Genomic DNA, 22,147 nt, shown 5'->3' on the forward strand with positions numbered 1-22,147 from the left:
CTACTGATCGGTCAGCGGGTGGTGAGCAGCTGTATTGGCCATCACCAGTTTTCTTTTCTCCCTTGCCTTTGGATTTCATTCCTCTCGCCTTCTCCCTCCTTTTCATTGTAACTGTTATTATTGTTCTTTTGTTTTTATCTCAATTGTTAAACTGCTCTTATCTCAACCCTTGAGTTTGCCATTCCTTTCTGATTCTCCTCCCCACTCCCCTGGGTGAGGGGGGAGTGAGTGAGTGGCTGCGTGGCAGTTAATTACCAGCTGGGGTTAAACCACGATGGTACTATCAACAGCAATCCCAAACCTTAATGTGTCACGGATTTGTGGAATAAAAAGCTCTCAGCTGAGATCTGTTTTGAGTTAGTTTCCAGAAACTTGAATAATTGATCTGACTGGTGAATCTGTCCCCATGAATCCCTGAAGAGGACAGCCGAGTCACCCTCCGCTCCACGTGCTGTCCAGTAGAGTCCCTGTAGCGAGCTCAGACAGGCTGGTCGGGCACAAGCATCTCCTCTTCCCTGGGATGTTGGCAGACTAGTCAGACACAAAGGGCTGGGGGAAAACCTCCTCCTTAATGACACCTTGCCCATACAGGAGTCTTAGAATGAGAAGACAGAGGTGAGAAGCTACTATCTGACTGAAAAATCTGAATAAGTTATTTTGTCCCTCCCCTGATTCTGTTATACCCCAATGAACAAGGGGCCAAATCGCCTCCTTTTCCCCTTGATGCTTTCAACATTTTAAGATGCTGCAAAGAAAGAGACAAGCACGTCTTCTTTCCTTTGAATTACACACACTGCTGGTGCCTGCAGCTTGGCTGACAGATGTAGAAGAGAGTTACAAGTGATGGAGAACTAAAATAAAAGGACACTAAGAACTTGGAAGGCAGTGGGTCTCACCAGTGTGCTTTGGGAGACAGAGGATGAGAGATTATTTGACTTCAAGTCACTGCTGAGACTGACTTGGAATACATATTACAGAGAGCCTTCCAGGTAAATAAGCCTAGAAGGGTTAGGAGGCAGGAGAAATATTACACCGCTGAAGCCATGAATATTTTCCGGGCTGTAGGACGTCACTTCAGGAATGGGTAGCAGGCGCAGAGCGGCACTGTCACATTGCCTAGCCACACACTGAAGGTGAGCCCAAGGCCACGGAGGATTGCAGTAGAACAGACTCCCACTGACCTGGCAATCAGCGAAAGTAGGTCCATAATCAGGCTACGCGAGGTGCTGCAAAGCTGCTTTATCTTTTTTTTTTTTTAATTTAAAACCCCACTGCATTATTTTGTAGACCATATACAAATAATTCCAGACCTAATCTACTGCTTGTTTTGAAAGTTCCACTAGAGTGGCTTTCACAAAAAGGCAGCATGAAAATTATGAATTTACCATTGCATTTTGTCATCTGTTATTTCTCGTTTTAGGCAGGCCTTTCAGAGAGAATGACATCTGACTAATTTCAGGGGTGCACACAAGCCTACAAGGCAGACTCACAATGCGTTTCTAAATGACTCTTGCTTTTCAAAAGCATTCCAAATCCACCAAAACAATTTATCAGATTATTTCCTCACCTAACCTTGACCCAACAATTTATCAGGTTATTTCCTTTCCTAACCTCATCTTACCTTGGTAATCTCAACTCTTTTCCTCAAATGGTTATGAAAGGGAATTAGAAAAGGCATTACAATTAACAGCTTTAACAATTTTCCTGTAAGAGACAGACTCCACCTAGAAGCACATGACTAACAGTAATAAACTATTCACAAGAGAACTAAACTGCAAATTCCTAATCCAACTCTGTCAGGAAAAGAGATTATCAAAATTTTTGTTTGGAGGTGAGAAGAGTGTTCCAAGATGATCAGGTATGATCCATTAATCTCATATGGGTAGAAATAAAATCCTTCATAACAGAAAGCAATACTAAAAGGAATGAGTTGCATGAAATTCAGCTATAAACAACAGTTGCAGCCTCTAAGCAAGTACTTTCTTTGACATTCCCTCTCCAAATTTAAGACATGGCCTTTTTAGTATTCATTTTAAGAAACTACAGTACGATTTTACACAATAATTTCCCATATCTGCATTATTCAAAATTTGTTTCATACTTGAAACTCACAACATTTGCTTTTAATGCAGTTTGTTTTTAACAGTTACACTAACGAAGACAGAGTTGAGTTACCTTTTCTCTTCCTCAAGCTGATTGAGAAGCTCCACTTTCTCCCTATCAGCAGCCTCCACCATAGCTCGTAGCTGGTCCATTTTTGCTTCCATCTCCAGTACATGCTAATCAGTAGGAAGAGTAAGAACAAAATCTACTAAGTTGGGCAATACGTGAATTTTTTCCAAGTTACATATCTGGACCTCAGTAATCACAATTTGGTAAAGTGATGGCCAAAGGGACAGGAACGTTATCGTAAAAAATACATATATATAAAAAGATTGTAGAGATGTATAAAGAAGTTCAACAAAAATGAGTTAAATGAAGTAGATCTGCTATCTCATCAAGTCAAAGCACCCACAATGAAGATCTCACAGGTATGGACTACTCTAGTTTTAGCACATCACCTCTTACTCCCAGATCTTTTCAATAAGAAAATGCAATTTTGCAAATGAAGTCAATTGTATTAAAGCCTCTATGTTAAACACAGCAATACCACTCTTACCCGATCATGTCCATCACGAACAAGTGCTAATTCCTGCTCTATTTCCCCTACATGACTGGTTGCTTTCGCAACTTCTGCCCTCTCCAGGTCCCTTTCTGCCAGGAGCTGTTCAATGTGTTGCTGCTTCTCCTTCAGTGCCTCCTGTAGGGCTGTGGTACCAGAAATTTTTCTTGCATATCTGGACGATGTTTCTGTCAACTTCACAAAGCAAATACATTAAAAGTCATTCTGTATCAAGTGAAAACAAGGGCTATCTCCAGACTCTACAAATATTGGGTTAGTAAAGCAAATGCTTCCTGTGACTTACTGCACCTTCTCCCTTTACATTTAAATGACTTCATTTTCCAGAACGTAACAATGGCCATATATGTGTAGTAAGATTGTTTCATAGCAAACAGCAGCTAGTGTGTAGAAGGCAGAAGCCTTGAAGTGAAAACAAAAGGCTGCCCGCAATCTAACGCATGTTTGGAGACTCACACAAAGGCTAGCTCATTATGTTTCTAAGCATCTTTTTGAATTCAACAAAGAAAGATAGCCTTTTAGCAAGTTAAAAACATTGTGCCTCCAGTTATTAAGTCATCACCTCAGGTCACCAGCAACAGTTAACATTTTTAAATGCTCTATCAAAAGCTTTTGGAACTCCAAGTAGCATCTGGCATCTCTACTATGGCAATAAAACATCCAGGATGAAAAGCATTTACCTTGACCTAAAAAGCCAGCTTTACAGTTAAAACCTTTTGAGGAACAACTGGTACCTGATTAAAACATATGTTTATATCACATGGAATTAAATTACCTCTGGAAAAAAATCTGCAAGATTAAACTTTATAGATAAAAATGAATCAATCTGGAGAACTGTAGCTAAAATGAACCTTAGGGTTTTCCTTGACCTTGCATGATCTCTGCCTCACTGAATGGAACCAGTGTCAGTGAAAATTCAGCATGGCCCTGTCTTCTACTTCCTCAAGAGTTTCTGAGCTAGAAGGGAAAGCAAATAAACTGAAATTATGTGGTAAAAGTGAGCAACAGTTGTGAAAACACCAAGAAATGAACAAAAAAAATTAAATCCAATACAGCTTTGAAAACTGACTTTAAGCTTAACAGCTCTGAAATTTGTCTAAGTATTAAACGAGAATGACATCTCAGTTAAAGCCTTATTTAAAACAACAAACAATACACAAAGGCTTGGTCTTCTTTTATGTTAACCTCTAGTTCTGCCTAATAGTATTGCCCAAGAATAGGAGCATGTTTCTTCGCGATCTTTTCAGAGATCAAAATGCTGAAGAGTAGCTGCCACACACAGTCTGGAAAGCTGGCATTGGACAACATTTCCAAAAAAACCCGTAATACGGATGTATTTTCCTGTCATCACAAAACCACGCTTCCCCTTCTGTTAATACGATTGCTACACAATCTCTAACCTTTCTACTCACAGCCTTGAATGATATGTCTACAACCCACTGCAAATGCTGGACCAAGTGACTGAAAAGGCACACGAGACAGAACAAAATATATCCCACTTCAATGCTTAGATTAGTTGTTTCAGACCCTTTCAGTTTCTAGAAGATATCTCATTCTAGAATGCACTACTTTTTAACAATTCTAGCTCTTAAAGTCAAACTTGACTTAATGCACGATTCCAAAAGAAATCTGAAAGGTTTCAGAGAAACATCAACTTCCTTCAGACTTGGAAATACAAATTGCATCAGACAGCCCTCTTAAATCATTAGATCACCTACTCTGACAGTTAATTTTCTTACACAGGAAGATGAAAACAGTAACAGCCCTGAATAATTGAGAAGACTATGTAAGAGTCCAGCTATTTCCTGATAAAAGTTGAATTTTACTAGAAATTGAAGCACGGAAAGTCTGCTGTATCAAAATTGATTTCTGGAAATCTTGTCTCTTCAGCAGCTTAACTTTTAAAGAAGCGACAGAATTATTTTGACAGTGCTTTTAACTTGAATAGTAACCAAATGTTCACATTGCCTGAGAAAGAGAGTTGGAAGAAAGCTGGAATTTTAATTCCAGAAATAATGGATTACAGAAGATTTGTATTTTATGGCCTAAAACATGAAAAGCCCTGGGGCAGAACACAGATTTGCAAAATAAGCAAATACACTGTAGACATTTACAAAGTGTAACTGCACTCTCTTGCTGCTTAGGGTATCATAACGTACAGCATAAAACGTAGAGGTCTGTATTAAAGCTTCATCAGCTCACAAAGTCACTATATATTAGTGTAAGAATTTCAAACTAGAGGGCACATTGCAGCTACAAGTGCAACTTCCAGAACAGATTAAGTAATCAAGTCCCACTGTTTGTGCCAAACAAAAATCCGTTACGTCTTTGGTGAGACGGTATTAACCTTGTTGCCCTGACCAACTGTTGACCTCTGTTCTCTTGTAATCTGCTTCAGTTTTGAAGGGCCACAGTAAGTCAGCTCTCTCTTCTGCACCTGCTGGTCAGTGGGACAGTATGCCAGCTAACCTGCTCCAGAGCAGTGGGAGTGATCTCCTTCTAAGTAGATGTATTTACGTACTTCAGTATATTAAAAAAAAAAAAAAAAAGGGAAAAATCTAGGGTGACTGGGGGGGGGGAAATCAATTCTTTCTATGCTTTTAATTGCCTTAAAAGAGAGACTTTTTAAAACTCAGCTTTCCCAGAAGACTTCCGTTTTACTGCTGCAACCCAAGATTAGGACATTTATGTAACAGAGCAACTTTAAAAGAATCCATAGTAAGTGTATTAGGTGGAATTAGTACTGTGTTAGAATTCACCTCAGCCACTGTGCTTTGCAACATTTAGCCTTTATGAATTCACAGGATTAAAACCAAATCTAAAAGAAAAGAAAGAGGCTTCTTGTCAGCAATGACATGACAATTGCTACTTCTGTATTTCTCAGCCGACTCATCTCTTTGAAAGTAAAAGAAAACCTTTTACACTTCAGACAATTTGAAGCTTCCTGCTTAACAATACAAGTTTGGTCTTTGGAAGCTTTAGTGCACACCAAATCCTCACACGCAAACCCCGTATGACAGAGGGAGTGCTAGGAAAATGAGCAACTAAATGGGGATTCCAGTCAGAGAACACTGATGCCTTTTCAGTTTGTTGGCATCACAAGCCTCTTTCTTACTGCAATAACTCAGTTAGCCTGAATTAACTGGGTAAGCTCAAATATTCATATATTCAGCTACTCTTCAGGGCTAGCTAAGATTTCCTTCCTTCATGCATGCTTTGAATGAAAAAGAGAGCACAGTTCAATGTATATTGTGCTCTGCCCAAGATCTGTTCTAGTCTCAATTTATGCAAGTAGACCACAAGCAAGTGCTGTGTGGATTCCTGCTTGGGAACGTAAAGCATGCAATAGAAAAAGAAGCTTACTAGTCCTGTACGGCTTGGCTTGCTGCTTACTGAAGATGCCACAGAACTGAGAGAGCTCAGGGAAGATGCACTTGGACTACGTTTCAGGGCTGTGGGAGTTGCAACCATTTTTCGCACAGTTGTCTTCGCTTTTGCTGGTGTGGTTGATGGGAATCCAATCTTCGTAACTTTGTGGACTGGAGCAAACAAACCGTATTTTGGCTGACATTGAAAATACCTTTAAAAAAGCAAAGCAGACAGATGAGAGTACCAAATTAACTTCTGTCTTTTCAGATACATAGTCTGGCTTCACAAAGAATTCTAGATCGATAGTCTGAAAGTATTAAAGGGCAGGGTAACAGCTGGTGACAACCTAGTCTACATTAGATTGCAATTTATTTTTTTTTTTAACACTAGATTTGGAAATTTGAAAAGCTGAAACAATATGATTGTATCAGACTTCCGAAATTCAACACAGCTAGAGCTCCGTTTCCTAAAAACTCCATTCAGATACAAAGTTTAACATGCATAGCTTTCCTTTTCCATACATTCCTCTGAGCTACCAACAAGCGTGATAGCATAAAGTTAAAAGTAAAAATCAGGTTTTAATTAAATCAAACAGTTTTGTATTTTATTACATACATACCTATATATGTATGAATATTTGAATATATAGAACATATACTCTTGGTTATATATAAACAAAAGCCATTTAAAATTTTAAGTTGTGATCACCTACATTAAGGTGGCACAATCCTTGTAAAACTTCTTTTTAATGAGTTAAAGGACTGTACCTTAGCGATGTGAATTAATGCTTTCTAGATGTGGCTTGTTGGAGGAAGCAGCTATACTGTTCCCAGTCTTTATCATGAAGCAACTGTTGGTATAGGAGCTTTCAGCTCCTGTGACGCAGGAGGATTTCCCTTAAGTTCAGCTGTTAGATACCCAGAGGTACTTTATTAACTGAGCCTTCATTCCGAGCTGAGAAACCAAGCACACATTCAAAAAGCAGGAAATTGTGTTTTCCATTACCAGTCTATGAATAGAAGTCACATGGGAATAGGAGAGATCAACTAATCCCGTGAATGTGGGATTGATGCAGACTTTCAGAGATGTGTAGGCGTAAAATTCAAATCAGTGTCTAACAACCCATCACCACCATCAGCAGACACTTGGGTTTACAGCCTAACTACTTCCCTTGATATAAAGTTTCATGTAAGATATTAAAAAAGACAGAATAGAGAGATGCAAAAATCTTTAAGGTGGCTGCTACCTGATGATAGACTAACCTTGTTCCAGCAACAGCTCCATCATTCTTTCCCAGAGGTTCATCCAGTTCTACTCCACACCATTCTCCTTTAGCAAAGTCAGTTTCTCCCAAGAAACGCACGACTCCAGCTTTTGTTCCACCAACCTAAAGCAGTAAGACACATCAACTGCATTTACTGCATATCCAAATTAAAATACCAAATAGAGTGAAAAAACTTTCAGAATAATCATGTTGACGAAGCACATTTCTTATTTCAAGCTGTGTATCCTTTTCCTACGAGTTTGTTTTAATGTTGAACAGAACTTCACAACCAAATTGTGTACAGAAGGGGGAAAAAAAATAAAAATCACTTCCCTAGCGTTTAGTTCTGTACAATTTGGTATTCAGGGAGTTCTTCATGACTGAAGGCCACAGTTCTATTAGGTGACTTGATATGGCTGTAAGATTAAAAATATAACAAGACTCAGTATTATAACCAGCATACTAAATGTAATACATTTGTACTATAGTTTCACACAATTTCTATCAGCAAATAAGGATTTCTAGGAACTGCTTATTTCTTTTTCTAATTCTGTGAGGAAAAGTAAAAGAAATCAAATGAGAAAAAAAGTCTTTCATATTTTCTCTAGGGAATAGATCAGATCAACTACATAGTACAGCCCTCCTGCATTTAAAAGAACTGATATAAAGCATGATGCACAGCACTTTCTAAAATTGTAGATGCAAACAGCTTTTCATAATGCCTTAGGGAGGGAAGAATTAAATTAAATGAAGAAGCAAAAGGCGTTCAGTGTGGCCAACACTTGCCAAGAAGGGCCACAAGCCAGAACTGCAGGATTCTTGCACATCAGAATGACAATATACTGTGCCCTATTTTTGTGAAAATCTGTTCAGCCTGCATCTAGCATTATGAAAACAAGCAAACCTTAATGAAAACCTCTTAAAGAGAGCCTCTGAAATCAACAGGGACATTTACAGGGCCATTGTTTTTTTCCCCACTTGTGTTTTCCAGCACATATTATACAACAAGGAATATTTTGTAGCCTTGGCAGAGAGGTTGGATGTAACCTGCTAACACAAAGACTTTTCCTTTTTATGTACTAAAAAGTAAATTAGGATTTCCTATAATTTTTACATTAGACATTTTATTTCTTGGGGGGAGCTTCCCAAGATCAGAAAAGCAACAAGCTTCTTGTGCCATAAATTAAAATGCATGATCACAGTACACCAGATAATTCATATTAATACATTTTGGAAGTGTTCACACAAGAGGTTAATTGTGACGAATCAGGGAATGGAGGACATTGTCTTACATGAAAGCACTAAGTGTCCACAAAGTACAAAGCTAGTGCAAAGTAACTGCCACACACATTTGTGCTCATCAACTTCCCGGAGCAGACAGCTCTGTTAGCAATGCAAGGCTTCAGCTGATGAGAAAAAAATAATCAAACCCTAATCCACACAAACCTCAGAGAAGCACGGAAGAATAATTAACCCTTTTTGATATTACCGAAAGGAGAAAGCTGACAGAGACATCTTTTGTCAGTCTTGAAACAATGTTTAATCTGCAGATCACCTTTATATCTTGCTTTAAGTGGCACTGTAGCAAATTACTCTTCATGGAATAAACACACATAAAAGTTTACAGTTATCATGACTCAGCCTAAGATAGTAACTAGTAGAATGCTCGGTATTTGGTGTTCTTGGCAGAGAACCAACACACTTCCCCTCTCGAAAAACAAGCATGAGTACTGTCTTAGAAAAAAAAAATTGTAACTGGCCAAAACAGCCACATGGAATCCAAATCTCCTCCGTGGCACAGCGACAGAATATATAACGTTTGTCCAAAGTATTTCCTGGGAAGAACAACTCCTTATGTCAACACATCTTATTCACCCTCAGACATAACCTACTTTTCCTGGAGGATAAATATTGTTAACCTAAGTACAAACATAGAAATAAAATTTAACTGAGCTGTGCAAGAGAAGAATACGCATGCACGTCTGCTCTATCAGTCCATACTAGGTCTTCCAAGTTGTCCTCCTCCTTATTCCTTTTCTGGCAAGTTTGGGTGGTTGTTTTTTTTTTTCTTTAAAGATAAATTTGGATGCCATCTTTAGGTGGAAAGGCTGGTTAGTTCTGTGCGTACTGTTCTCCTACCAATTTTGTACTGTTGTCTGCCTGAATAAACAGAGTTAAATCAAAAGAGGCTGTAAAAAGCCCATTAAAGAAATTAGACAGGAAAGCCAGAACAATAGCCTAGATAAGGAGCATCCCTTTGAAGACAAGAGTCAGGTTTGTCCTTGCACAGAGGGATTCCTCAGGTCCTTTTACAGAACTGTTTAGCCAGGCCAAGGAAGTTTATTGCAGTTTTGTGGAGTGGTGGTGGGGTGGTATTGTGGTTGGCGTTTTTTTGGGGGGTTGGTGTTGGTTGGTTGGTTGGTTTGTTTTAATAAACAACCTAAGTCAATTGTGGCTGGAAAGCTGCCCAGTGGAAAAGGACCTGAGAGTGATGGTCCACAGCCAGCTGAACATGAGCCAGCAGTGTGCCCAGGTGGCCAAGAAGGCCAACAGCATCCTGGCCTGTATCAGAAACAGTGTGGCCAGCAGGACTAGGGCAGGGACCATCCCTCTGTACTCAGCACTGGTGAGGCTGCACCTTGACTATTATTGTGGTCAGTTTTGAGCCCCTCACTACAAGAAAGACATTGAGGTGCTGCAGCATGTCCAGAGACGGGTAACAAAGCTGGGGAAGGGTCTAGAGAACAAATGTGATAAGGAGCAGCTGAGGGAACTGGGGTCACGTAGCCTGGAGAAAGGAGGCTCAGGGGAGACCTTCTCACCCTACAACTACCTGAAAGAGGCTGCAGGCAGGGGGTTTGGTCTCTTCTCCCAAGTAACAAGCGACAGGACAAGAGGAAACAGCCTCAAGTTGTGCCAGGGGAGGTTTAGATTGGGGATTAGGAAAAATTTCTTCACCAAAAGGTTTGTCAAGCATCAGAACTGGCTGCCCAGGGGAGCGGCTGACTCACCATCGCTGGAGGTATTTAAAAAGATGCTTTAAATACCTGGAGGTATTTAAAAAGATGCTCAGGGACGTGGTTTAGTGGTGGACTTAGCAGTGCGGGGTCAATGGTTGGACTCTATGTTCTTAAACAACTTTTCCAACCTAAACAATTCTGTAATTCTGTGATTCAATTACCATAACACATACACATAAAACCTTTCCATAGGAAAGTAAGGGGTAAGCAAGACAAGAGCTATCTGAAGCACAGTAGTGGAAAAGGAGAACTACATGCAAAGACTCCCAGAGACAGGAAAAAAAAAATTGCAATCTCTTCCCTCCAACTCAAACTGTAAATAAGCTTTTGGGTAAGTAATGCTAGCTCCAGGATAATACAGACTAAACTTGGGTGCAGAATATTTGTTCCTTGTTATTTCATACCTTTGCCCTGCTCATCTTCCCCATTTAAGTAAAAAAATGTATGGCATTTATTTTGAAGACACTGCATTCAAATCACAAACCAGGAGGCTCAATCTGAAAGAAAAGCTCTGGCAATGACCAGTGCCCATTGGACCTGCTACCGCAATCACAGTGGAGGTGCACGGGACTGCAACCCAAGGCACGGTGGGAGTGAGCAAATGGAGGAATTCATATCCCGAGAACATATGGGGATGCACAACGTGAGATCCCCAGCAGAAACAGCAATGTGACTAGTCTTGTAACCATGGTATCAGGGTTATTTTAAAACAAGATGCAAGGAAGAATGCCAAAGAATTTTTGGTTTTTTCCAAACTTAGTCAAGCTTCTTTGAATAACTGGCTACTACATTCTGCTTTCTGCAAATATTGAAATGTGTATCCTTACCAATAGCAGGAATCAGAGTACACTGTCACAGTAAAGCACTCATAGCATCAACAAAGGTCTATACATGTAGTTTTGTTCAGTTTCAAGCAAAAGCCTTTTAAGTCTTCAGCTTTAAAGACAGGGTCAGCATTCCTCTCTAAAGCCTGAATCTGCTGAAGACTTTCAATCATTCAGATACCTGCCTCAAACAATACATTTATCTCCATCTGCAATTAAGCACTCTGCATGTGACCTACCTTGAAAGCATTTAAAAAAATAATCGCTTATTCCCATGATAGTACAATGTGAGGTGCTACTGTATAACACACTATAGTAAAGGCTTCTTGTTGCATAAAAGTTGCCATATACAGACTTACACTTAGTGCTCTAAAGGGGAAAAAAGATTAAGACATGATTACACTAAACTGTATATACCAATGTGAAAAAATAATTCTACTTACAGTATAATAACATGCATTATAGAATTATAGAAAATTATTACAAATCCTAATCAGAATACTAGTGATAAATGTAATAAAAAAAACAACCCCAGATCAAAAGACTAGTTGCATTTGCCACCAGATCTACTTCCCAGGGTACATAAAGAACTACAAAAAAAAAAAGGGAGGCAGCTTCTAAAAGAAACAGGAAAAAAATTTATTAAAGTTTCTAAAAGTTATATGGAAAAATGGGGCATCACTACCATGAAGACATTTTTCCATGACCTTCATTCATGCTAAGGCAGGTCACTAAATAATAGATCAGAGAAAAGAGCTGCCAGAGCTTTTTTCAGTCAGTTACCACACTCAATATAGTCAAGCTGTAAAATACAAAGCAATGATATGCCAGAGAATCTAGGTTAGGCTACAGGTCATTGTGGGGTGAGGAAATTTGCTTGGCACTCACTAGTGTTATGTCAAACACATAGGAAAAATGATTTATTTCCACATCAAATTTTAACTAAGCTCATATTAATTTGTTGCGATGTAAAGTGAAACAGCAAAATGGGTTTGTAAACCTGAAGCAGTTGAAAACTTCCTAATGAAAGCACATCAGGACAAGCTCATCAAACTTTGTGAGAACCTTTGCAGAGCCACATTTCCAAAGATAAGCAGAAGTAGGAAACAAATAAACTAGTGTAATCCAGGGGGGAAAAAAAGACATGGTCTAAAAAAATGAGACCGCTATTTAAACAGCATTCATTGAAAAATACAGATGTCTTTGAAAAGAGGATAGCCACTGTCTGAAACTTTGTCAGTATAACAGTATCACTTACTTGGAGCAGCTGAGCAGAGTTAAAAGGTGAATAACAATTGCTCTGTCTCCCCTTCTGCCTGAGCACGCACTTACGGTGACTCTTGAAAAGGGTATTTCTGTGTTTGTCACATAGACACCCCCCCATTTTCAGAACCATTCAAACTACAGCACCCATATATGCAACACTTGAAAAAGCACAAAACATCCAGGCAAACAAATGGCATCTTTGAAAAACTGGGATCTACTAATTAGAATCTTCTTTCTCTTGTTCCTCACAATTTAGAGGAACTGTTTCCAGCTGGCAAAAGCAGTTGGATTTAATCAATGTGTTCACCCATTCAAGGCCAGAGAGAACCATCAGATCATCTCCTCTGGCTCTCCTGAAACAGGTCTTTACATTTCACCCAGCTGCATCCGTCATTAACCCTGTAACCCTACTGAGCTAAGCTGTATATGTGTTGATGTTTTTAGATCAGAGCTGATAGCCATCAGCAAACATGCTTCCACTGACGGTCTATTTTCATAGTTAATCACTCTGTTGTTATAAACATATTTGAATTTGAAATAAAAAAAACCCCACTGACTGTGGCTTCTAGCCACTGACTCTCATTATGCTTTTATTTGGACGATGATAGAGCTCTTCAGCAACTGGCATTCACCATGCAGGAACATACATTTTAAATAAGGCACCTTAATTTTTCCCTTCATAAATTAAACAGATTGAGTTCTTCAAGTCTTTTATGGCAAGATACTTTCTCTTGCTTGAGTCATTTTGCAGCTGTGTTCTGAATCCTTGCCAATGGGCTTTTCAAATAACTGAGCATGTAACTACATAGAGTGTGTGATACTGACCAAAAGCACGGTCGGCACTGCTTAGAGCACAGGTATTTTCGTTGCTCGTCCTGCCACATCAACTCACGAACTCCCCTGCAATACCTTTAGCTCCTGGATCTTCTTTAGTCACTAGTCAGCTGCCCATGGGTGGTACGCAGCTTATGCCCTCATTCTTAGGCTTATAAACTCTGCCATTGAAGGCAAAATGCAACCAACAGCTTGAGCTGGTGGAGATGAAACAAGCAGCCCCTCTGGACTGCTCCATGGACATTGTTATTTACCCCTCTGACTATCCAGTGATTTCATCAGGAATGATTTACAATTACTTCCAGAGCATAGTATGAGATGAACTCAAAGAAACATCATACTAGTGACCATATCATCCAGTGGTGGTACCAAGCAATCCACTTTTTTTTTTTTGTTGTTAGGGAGGTGTGGGTGGGTGTTTGCCATCCACTGCCCAGTTCTTGAATATATGCATAAAGTCCAATGCTAATTTTGAAGTTAGATAGCGTTCAAAATTAAAATAAAAAAAATCAAAAATAATAAAAAAGTCCCACTACACAACATTTTTTTTCATTAAATCTATAGTTTTAAAGAAAGTAAAACGTTTGACAAAACTGCTATGTTTTAGTTTGTCAACACCTGGTTCTTGTCAGGTTTTGACTGTCTTTTTTTTCTTGATACTAGACAGCCCAGCTTCAGATTATCCTATTTCCTTTTAGAAATATCTTTGTAGCACCCAACACTTGATCAAGGCATTCTACTAAACTTTAAACCAGCCTCCCTAATTCAGAATTCTGAAACCAGTAATTCTGTGAATAGCAATTAACGATGTCAGTTTTCCTGTGGCATCAGGTATTATGGTCGAGTGACTTTGCCATCTAAAAATGCGAGAGTGACTACTGCTATTTCTGTTGATGGGAACAGCGTTTAGACAAGAACTTGATCATGTGGATCCTGTGATAAGCAAAAATGAAGGCGAATTGCAGCTTTGCCAGAATTGGTGGCCAGATTCTCTACCTTCTATCGGGCTATCTGCTTCCATGAAACTTCTAAGAACTCATGTTTGAAACCTCCACATTTCTACCCAATTTGGCTGCAATTGGCTAGCAAGTTCAAAAGCCAGGTCCAAGTGGGCAGAAGAGCTATGACACTCGCACTGACACAGCACTAGCACACAACCCTTCACTTCCAGGAAAAAAGCACAGTTTAATAATTAAAAATTATGTGCTATTGAGGTTCAATTCATTCAATCAACTTGTTCAGTCACAAAGGAAGCAATAAAAAAACCTAACAGCAATTTCGTACTACGAAAGCCACATGTGACTTCAACACCACAAAAAAAAAAAAAAAAAAAAAGCAAAGACTAAAATAGGTAAGTAAATAAATCGTCCTTCCGCCCATCCTGTGTAGAAATGAGCAAGGACAACATGTTCCTGGATATCACTCCCCCCGGAAAGGCAGGGGTAGGGGAAGGGAGACAAGGAGTCCACTCACACACGCATACACAAAATCCTAAACCAGCCTTGCATGCACAAACTATTAACAAAGCATTTGAAGTTACTTTTTGCTGCCATTATATCCCAGTAACTCACATGCAATTTTAAGTTAAATAAGGAGCTGCCAAACCACAATGACTCACAGTTAGAAACAACTCACACCTTGCTGCAATGAGATAAATTTAACATCTTGTTTATCTGTGAACAGACAGGTAACAAACTGAAATCCTGAAAAATGTTTAAAAGTAACATAAAAGCTGTGGTTTGCACAGAGAAAATCACCCAGATAATGAATTACAAAGCCTTTGGAATTAGCCCTTATCCTTCAGCTATATTCTCATATATGTATTTCATGCTGTGGCAGCCACTTTGCACGCTAGTCTACATTATCCTTTACAGTATCCAAAACACTATGTCTAAATATACATACATAAATATAAAAATTACTTTCACCCTTGACTTAACATGACAAAGCCATCAAAATACCCTACAGTCAACTCAGCTTAAGGATAAAGCAAAAATGTGATTGAGCAGTTAAACATTGTGGTGCATTTGCAGTTACAATAAACAAGGCTGGGGAGAGGACAGCCCCAGAAGAGTGCGTAACAATTGCTTGTTCTCAACTTCCAAGTTTTTGTTCCTTTTCCATCCTCGTATGCAATCGTGGCAAGATATTTTTACATTGCTTTAACTGTAACAATGCCAATGAATATTTGTTTTTCTAGCAGTTAAGTACTGACTATAGTAGATTTTTAAATAGACTACACTCAGAAGTGCATTTCCTATTCAGAATGTTACAGAAACTAGAAAATGGAAAACTTAAAAAAAACACATTGAAAATGCAGGATCACTTCTAAAAGGAGAAACTTCTCCCTACATGTGAGGTTTCTTTTCCCCTTTGTTGCTTTCAAGAGCCCTGGAATTTAATCAGTTGGCAGTCTTACGTCATGTTTACTTGGAGATAGGTTACATGGGTGGAAACCGAATCTGACAATAACTTCCTACCAGCCTCTGCCTATTGCATCACTAAAAAACATAGTAAGAAGTAACGAAGCAAGTAGGAACTTGCAGCGAGCTGTGTAAAACAGAGAATAAGAAGTCAGATGTTACTCATGCATAGAGAATAACTCTACAAAAAGGCCACATCAGCATATGGCCGTAAATCTCGTTTGCAACCTTTTGTGAACATATGGACGGAGGCCCAAGTTACAGCTTTACAGCTCAGCTCCAGAAGCATCACATTTGGCAGACCGTGATGAAGCTGTAACTGGTTAAATGAATGAAAGCACTTTAATCCCTTGAGAAGACTAAGGCCCCTTAGGCTGATCAGATTTTTATTTATTTATTTAAAATACAGCATCTGGTCCCTCCAGGAACAAGCCTAAGATGCTCTCAAAGCTGCTTCAACTTCTGTTAGGTGCAATGGTTTTCACACAAAGCAGGTTTTCCCCTTTCATTTCAGCAAGTTGAGTTTGGTTGGTTGGTTAGTTCAGCGGTTTTTGTTTGTTTTTAAAATCAATTTTGCATTGGGCTGTGAAGAAATCATAAGTACTTGCAAGACCAAGGCAAACAGGTTCTCTGGCTGCACCTCAAACAGGAAAGAGAAACTGGCTTAGCCTGAAAGTAATTTGTTTTCTGAATTAGTTTTCAGTTATTCTTTCCCCATCTGATTTGGTACCTAAGTGACAATACCTCCACAGGCACAAGAAGGGACCACTTTCTGCATAGGAATTCTTATTCATACAAGATTCAAAATGCTGAAACTGTAGCCTAATTTTCAGCAGGCAAATCAACTACAGTCTGTTAAAGACCTTGCACTCTGTCATTAACCCAGTAAAGGCTGGACGAGTGCAATGAAGGAAGTGCAGATTTCCACATAATTTCCTACTTTAAGCAATCCCCAAATATGAGACCAGGCTGCTCAGAGTTAATGTCCTGTTTCTAACAACTAAATCATATCCAGATTCCAGAACACACTTCAGATGTTAAGAATGAAAATCATGGTTAATACAGAGCTATTTGAATAACTCTGCATTAATAAATTCTCCTTTGGTTCAGCTGTATTATTTTTTCCAGTAAAAGTTATACATCAGTGCACCAAATGAAAACTTGGGCTGTAAGGAGTTAATATCAGAAACCACAACTATTTAAAGTATGTACTTTATCTCCCTATATTTTCAACATTTCTACATATTAACATGAAGTATTTTCAGGTACTTGTTAGTCAAAGGAAAATTAGTGCTCAGCTTCAAGTCAGCTAGGCAATTAAATACAGGCTTGCTGAATATGGATCAAATATACCAGGACTTGAGGGAGACAGATTTCTTATCAGAGATCTCCAAGACAGCAGAGGTCTTGTGTGCTGTTTTAACCTAACTGTTTTTGAGAAGAAGTAAACAACAGAAATCTCTCCTTTTGCACTGGAACATCCATACGGGGATATAATACTTCAGCTCATGGATTCATTTAGTTTGATTTGCTTTTGATTTACTTTGACTCCTCCAGAATCTCAAGAAAGAGAACTCCAGAAAACAGGACAATGTGAATTCTTCCACAATTATTATATTTCCCTTACGGACATTGATGTCTACCACGAGCTATTTTTCTGATGTTTATAACTTGATTTAACAGTCTGGAATATGTCTTCTTCAAACTAGTGGGGGAGGGGGGGGAGGAAGTTATAGCTGACTGTTAGAGCAAATCTACCTCAAGTATTTTTCTGCAGGCATCCACAGGAATATAGCTAACATATTGCACACCTTGAAGCACTATCTATTTTGATGTTAATGAAACTTTTTTTCATATACAAGGTCTTTTGCAAAAATATGTTTTCTGCCCCCTGAAAAAGCAAGCCTGCTTGCTTTTGCATCTTTTCATCTTCACATCTATTGCACTGTAAAGCACAACCTCACATGAGACATTCTAAGCAAGCCTGCATTTCAGAATATATAGGTGATCACCTCACAACTCTACTTGTTTTTTTGCAGTGGTGTTTCTTTTCTCTGACAACCATCTGAATGAGTGTCCTGAACACTTAGTTTGTACATAACCACTGCTCTTCCTAATGTTATCTCAATTAAGGAATGATCCTGTACGGTACCTGTCTTCACATCCAAATAAGTCAGGGATTTGGACATTGGAAGCTTCCTTTATTAAATACTAAATCTGTATTTTTTTTTTTAAAGACATCAGTTCTCCCACAGAAGTTTGGGGGGAACTTTACATATGGGACAATGTAGTGTTAGGAAATTCTAACTTTAAGTACACAAAAGACTGGTGAAACAACTAGAGATCGAATGAATAAGAAAACAAGTTTAAGACATTTTTTCTATCCACACAAAACAATACCAACCATGTACTACAGCTTTAATCATCTCTTCAAAATTCCTTTGCACGTACAGCCATTAAACTACCTCATCCCAACACCACTGGTTATGACCATCTGATGCAGTAGTTTGCTGTGACAGAATGCAGAAGCAACTGTGAAAAGCTGACAGCTGCTTTTGATGTAGAGGAATAGTACTAACGTCTCAGTAGGAACTGAAAAATTTTCCAACAAAACTTAGCTGTTGGGACACATCAGTTTGTCAAGCCTGAAATGCTTTGAACCCAGCATTTCAGGTTCAACAAACTTGTGTCAAATTTACATTTGTGTAATGCAAAAATGAAGCTGAGATGAGATGTAAATTGGTAAATGCATTTATCCAGCATTTAAACAGTTTTCAGAATGGTAACTTGGTTTTTGATAACCCAGAAAAGAAAAGCTGTATGATTTTACCTTTTTTGTTGAAGGAATCATCAAAAACAACCAGTTGCCAACCAAAAAAAAAGATAAAATAATTGAACAGATCAATTCAAGATAACTCCTATTAAGTACGTTTTAAAATCACAGTTAGAGGAAAAAATGTAACAGATTTAAATGCTTCAGTGTAACACTCCACACCCCAAGATCACATACTAAGATCAACAAAGTTGAGCCACATCTAAAGTCCGTTCCAGAATGTAATCTTAGCTGACGAGCTGTGTCTTACCCGTCTATGAATTTGCCCTTAAGGACATACTTTTCCAGTAATGTATTTTAATAAGACTCCCAAATGAGCTTTTGTCTATCATGAATTCATTGTTCTGCTGAACTGCAATTCCACACTGCTGGAGGCTCACCGTTTTCAAGATGCAATTCTCTGCAGTTGTTTTACCTGTATATCCATAATCATCACAGCATTGTTATCACTAAGAACCTTCACAAAGCATTCAACAGCAGTCAGTCCAACCTGCAAGAACTTATGGATGCGTACAGCATTTAGTTGCTGGAGTTCTGCAACGGTATGGTCAGATGGGAGCATGTCTCATGGCCATGACACTACACTGTCACTTCAAAGGGAAATTCTATGCTGAGGCAAGACTTATACATTCCATCAAGCCTCTAATCCTCTTGCATAAGGTATTACTGAAAAGTTACTGCTGTCAGTATAAATAAAAACCAAACGACACGGAGCAGTCCAGTTGCATTTGTACCTTAGATGGAGAAGGAATGGCTAAGCAAGCTACAGTAAGTGACAGGTCTTTCACAACAACTGGTGGTAGCTGTAGGCTCTGAGGACCGTTTCCAACAATTAGTCAGCTCAGTTCTACAGTCCATAGTGCTGGACAGGAGTTCAGTGGCAGAGAAAAAACATACTATTAACAGATGAATGGATTATTCAGCCAAGTTTACTAGTATTTGCAATAACCTGGCAATTTAAGATAGTTACACCTGAATTTTTATTAGACATGACATCAGCAGAGCCTGGGATCTACTAAAAAATTATCATGGCACCCCAAAGGGTTAAAAACGAGCAGACAAGAAACCTGTCATTAACATTCATATTCCTGTGTATGCATTGTCTTATAGTGGGATATAAATTACAGATACACATCACTGACATGACGTGCTAGGAATTGCCCCAAAACCTCAAACTACAATTTGATGATTCAACAGGAAAGACTTAAGGCAAACAGAGGAAGTAGGGAGGATGAAGTTTAATGTGTTCTACTTAAACAGAATTTAGGACCTTACTACTATCAAACTGGCACTTGCAATACACTTCTGTAATTTGCACTAATAAGACACAGGAGAGTGATGCCTTCATAGGCATCAGATAATTTTCCCACCCAGAGAGGACATCGCAGAAGATCTCACAAAGATCCTTGAGATACAGGCAAACAAATGGTTAAAAACCCAATGCTGACTGGAAGACGACAGGGCTCTAGTCTCTGACAGAAATAGCCAGGGATAAACGGTAAATCTTTGTTTCCATTGCCACTCCAAGAAAATGCATCTCAGCCCAACTCCAGCTGTCAGCCAAACCCTGCCCTCACTTTACCTTAGTTTCCTTCACACTTTCTTCAGCTTGGCCCTATGTTTTAAGCTGTCTTTACACAGAAAGGGGAGTCAAATTTGTCCTTAAAAAAAAAATAATTAAAAAATTAAAATAGCAATCCACCTTCACTGTGGAATCGTTATCTGGTGGGGCAGTGCAAGACAAACCATGAAATCCATGAGACTTCTTCTACACAAGATTCTTACAATAACCCCAGAAATGCTTTCTACGCCAGGGTATTCATTCCTGTCCTTGTTTTTACCTAATAGAAATTTAAAAAATTATATTGTAAATAAAGAGAGATAATATCAAAACAACAGTAAGACAATTCTTCAGCTTAATGACACACACACAAGTAATTCAGACCTAAAATCAGATCTGTGTTATCGCAATCGTAGATCTGGTGGACATACAAGTATCATTTGCGTTATATTTAAAGGCTACATACACAGCCTTTACATAAAAGGACACAACATAAACAAGGTACCACCAGCTTTCTACTGCCTCTTCAAGCAAAAGCTAGTGTTTGAAGGCAGTTTCCCACTTTTCTTAGTAGGTGTATGTCAAATCAGTTATCAAGCGACCCACGCTCTATTACATTGATCCAAATATAAAAGGTATACAACATCATTATTTAAAAAAAATGTTTAAACTAACAAAACTTAACTCCCTTTTAAAAGAGTGAAATGATACATCAGCAGAAGCATTTATGGTTCTAAATATCAGAAGGGCAGCCAAGTACCATGGCATATCACCAACAGAACATGTAATTCCTGGGTGATCAGTGGCATTATGTGGCTACTTCTGTTGCTGCCTATCACCACTCAGGGGAACAATCAATTATTGAACTGATAGCTTTCTAAAGACATGGCCCTGAAAAGAGCTGCATGGAAAACTCACAAGCTCCATTTTTATTTGGTATGACTGCAGTTCTTCAAGGTATGGAAAGATAAGCTACAAATATGTTGTTAAATAATGAATTATTTTTTTAAAACATTAGCAAAATATAATAGATTAAAACCTGCCAAATTAACCATTTTATCTTGGTACTGCAGAGATCTTCCTACGGCATGCAAAGCTGCGTGCAAAGACCTTGTCTACAGAGTACACTCAACGAAAAGAAAGCTAGAGCATAAATTTACACTACCTTGACCAAGGAAACAGTAGTAAAGTTTTGAATATTAGCAGAAGTTACAATTTCCATCAATCAATCAATCAAAAGCAGAGACAGAGGCTGTAGGGGAATCTTACCAGAACTCTATCTCCAATTTTGAGCTCCCTTTCTCCCTTCTTTAGTGATCCAGCTTCAGAGAGATTTGATATAGATTCACTCGCAGTTTTTGAAAGATTGCTAATCTGAGGAGTTGAATGTTCCTTAGCAGCAAGTGGTGAAGTTTTTTGTGGAATTCCTGAAGGGGGAAGTGCAGCAGTGGATGAAGACACCATACTAGCAGCCGATACAGAAGTTGGTGATGTAGCTCTAGAAGCATGAGCTCTTGGTGTACCATTGGCTTCATCTTCTGTCAGCACTTTTCTTGTCAATTTTGATGGTCTTGTAAATATTCCCCTCAAGGGTTCACACTGGAAATAGCGAACTCCAGCCACAGAGCCATCATTCTTACCAATGGGTTCATCCAGAACAATCCCTGCCCACTGTCCTGGAGCAAACTGTGTTTCACCAAGGAACTGGATAAAGCCAGGTTTATTTCCATTGACCCAAACACGCTCCCCAACTCTGAAATCATCCACAAACTCTTCATGTACATCTGCAGTGGTTGTGCTGGAGGTCTTTTCGTTGGAAGCTGCTTTTTCTGCTGGAGCTGGAATCAAGCACAGTAAGAATGCAACAGGAATTAAATACACTAATATTCCAGAAAGTGTCATTACTTAGCTTCAATGTAACAAGCATTTGGAAAAGCACGATTTCTACAAGGAAAAGGACAATTCCAAACTTTCTTACTTATGAAAACACTGTAATCTCTGGAATACAATAGTTCAAAATCTAAGGACAGTGACGTTAAATGCATTTAATACAGGTTTTGGTAAAGATCTTGT

The 22,147-nt window shown here is 38.8% G+C and overlaps 1 protein-coding gene across 12 annotated transcripts in view; it reads right to left on the bottom strand.

The window, feature by feature from the left end:
- Positions 1-22,147, bottom strand: part of CLIP1 (CAP-Gly domain containing linker protein 1) — an 81,427-nt gene that overhangs the window by 38,592 nt on the left and 20,688 nt on the right. For all 12 annotated transcript variants that reach the window (XR_008819772.1, XM_056326216.1, XM_056326218.1 and 9 more), the window contains 5 exons: positions 21,344-21,912; positions 7,312-7,436; positions 6,044-6,260; positions 2,660-2,857; positions 2,176-2,279 (listed from right to left, as the gene is read on the bottom strand). Coding sequence is in view for 11 of the 12 variants with exons in the window: in XM_056326216.1 (XP_056182191.1) it covers positions 2,176-2,279; positions 2,660-2,857; positions 6,044-6,260; positions 7,312-7,436; positions 21,344-21,912 (1,213 nt within the window). In the remaining variant the exon portion in view is untranslated. The remainder of the gene's footprint in view (positions 1-2,175; positions 2,280-2,659; positions 2,858-6,043; positions 6,261-7,311; positions 7,437-21,343; positions 21,913-22,147) is intronic.

Source organism: Falco biarmicus, chromosome 1, assembly GCF_023638135.1.
Source record: "Falco biarmicus isolate bFalBia1 chromosome 1, bFalBia1.pri, whole genome shotgun sequence".
Lineage (NCBI taxonomy): Eukaryota > Metazoa > Chordata > Aves > Falconiformes > Falconidae > Falco > Falco biarmicus.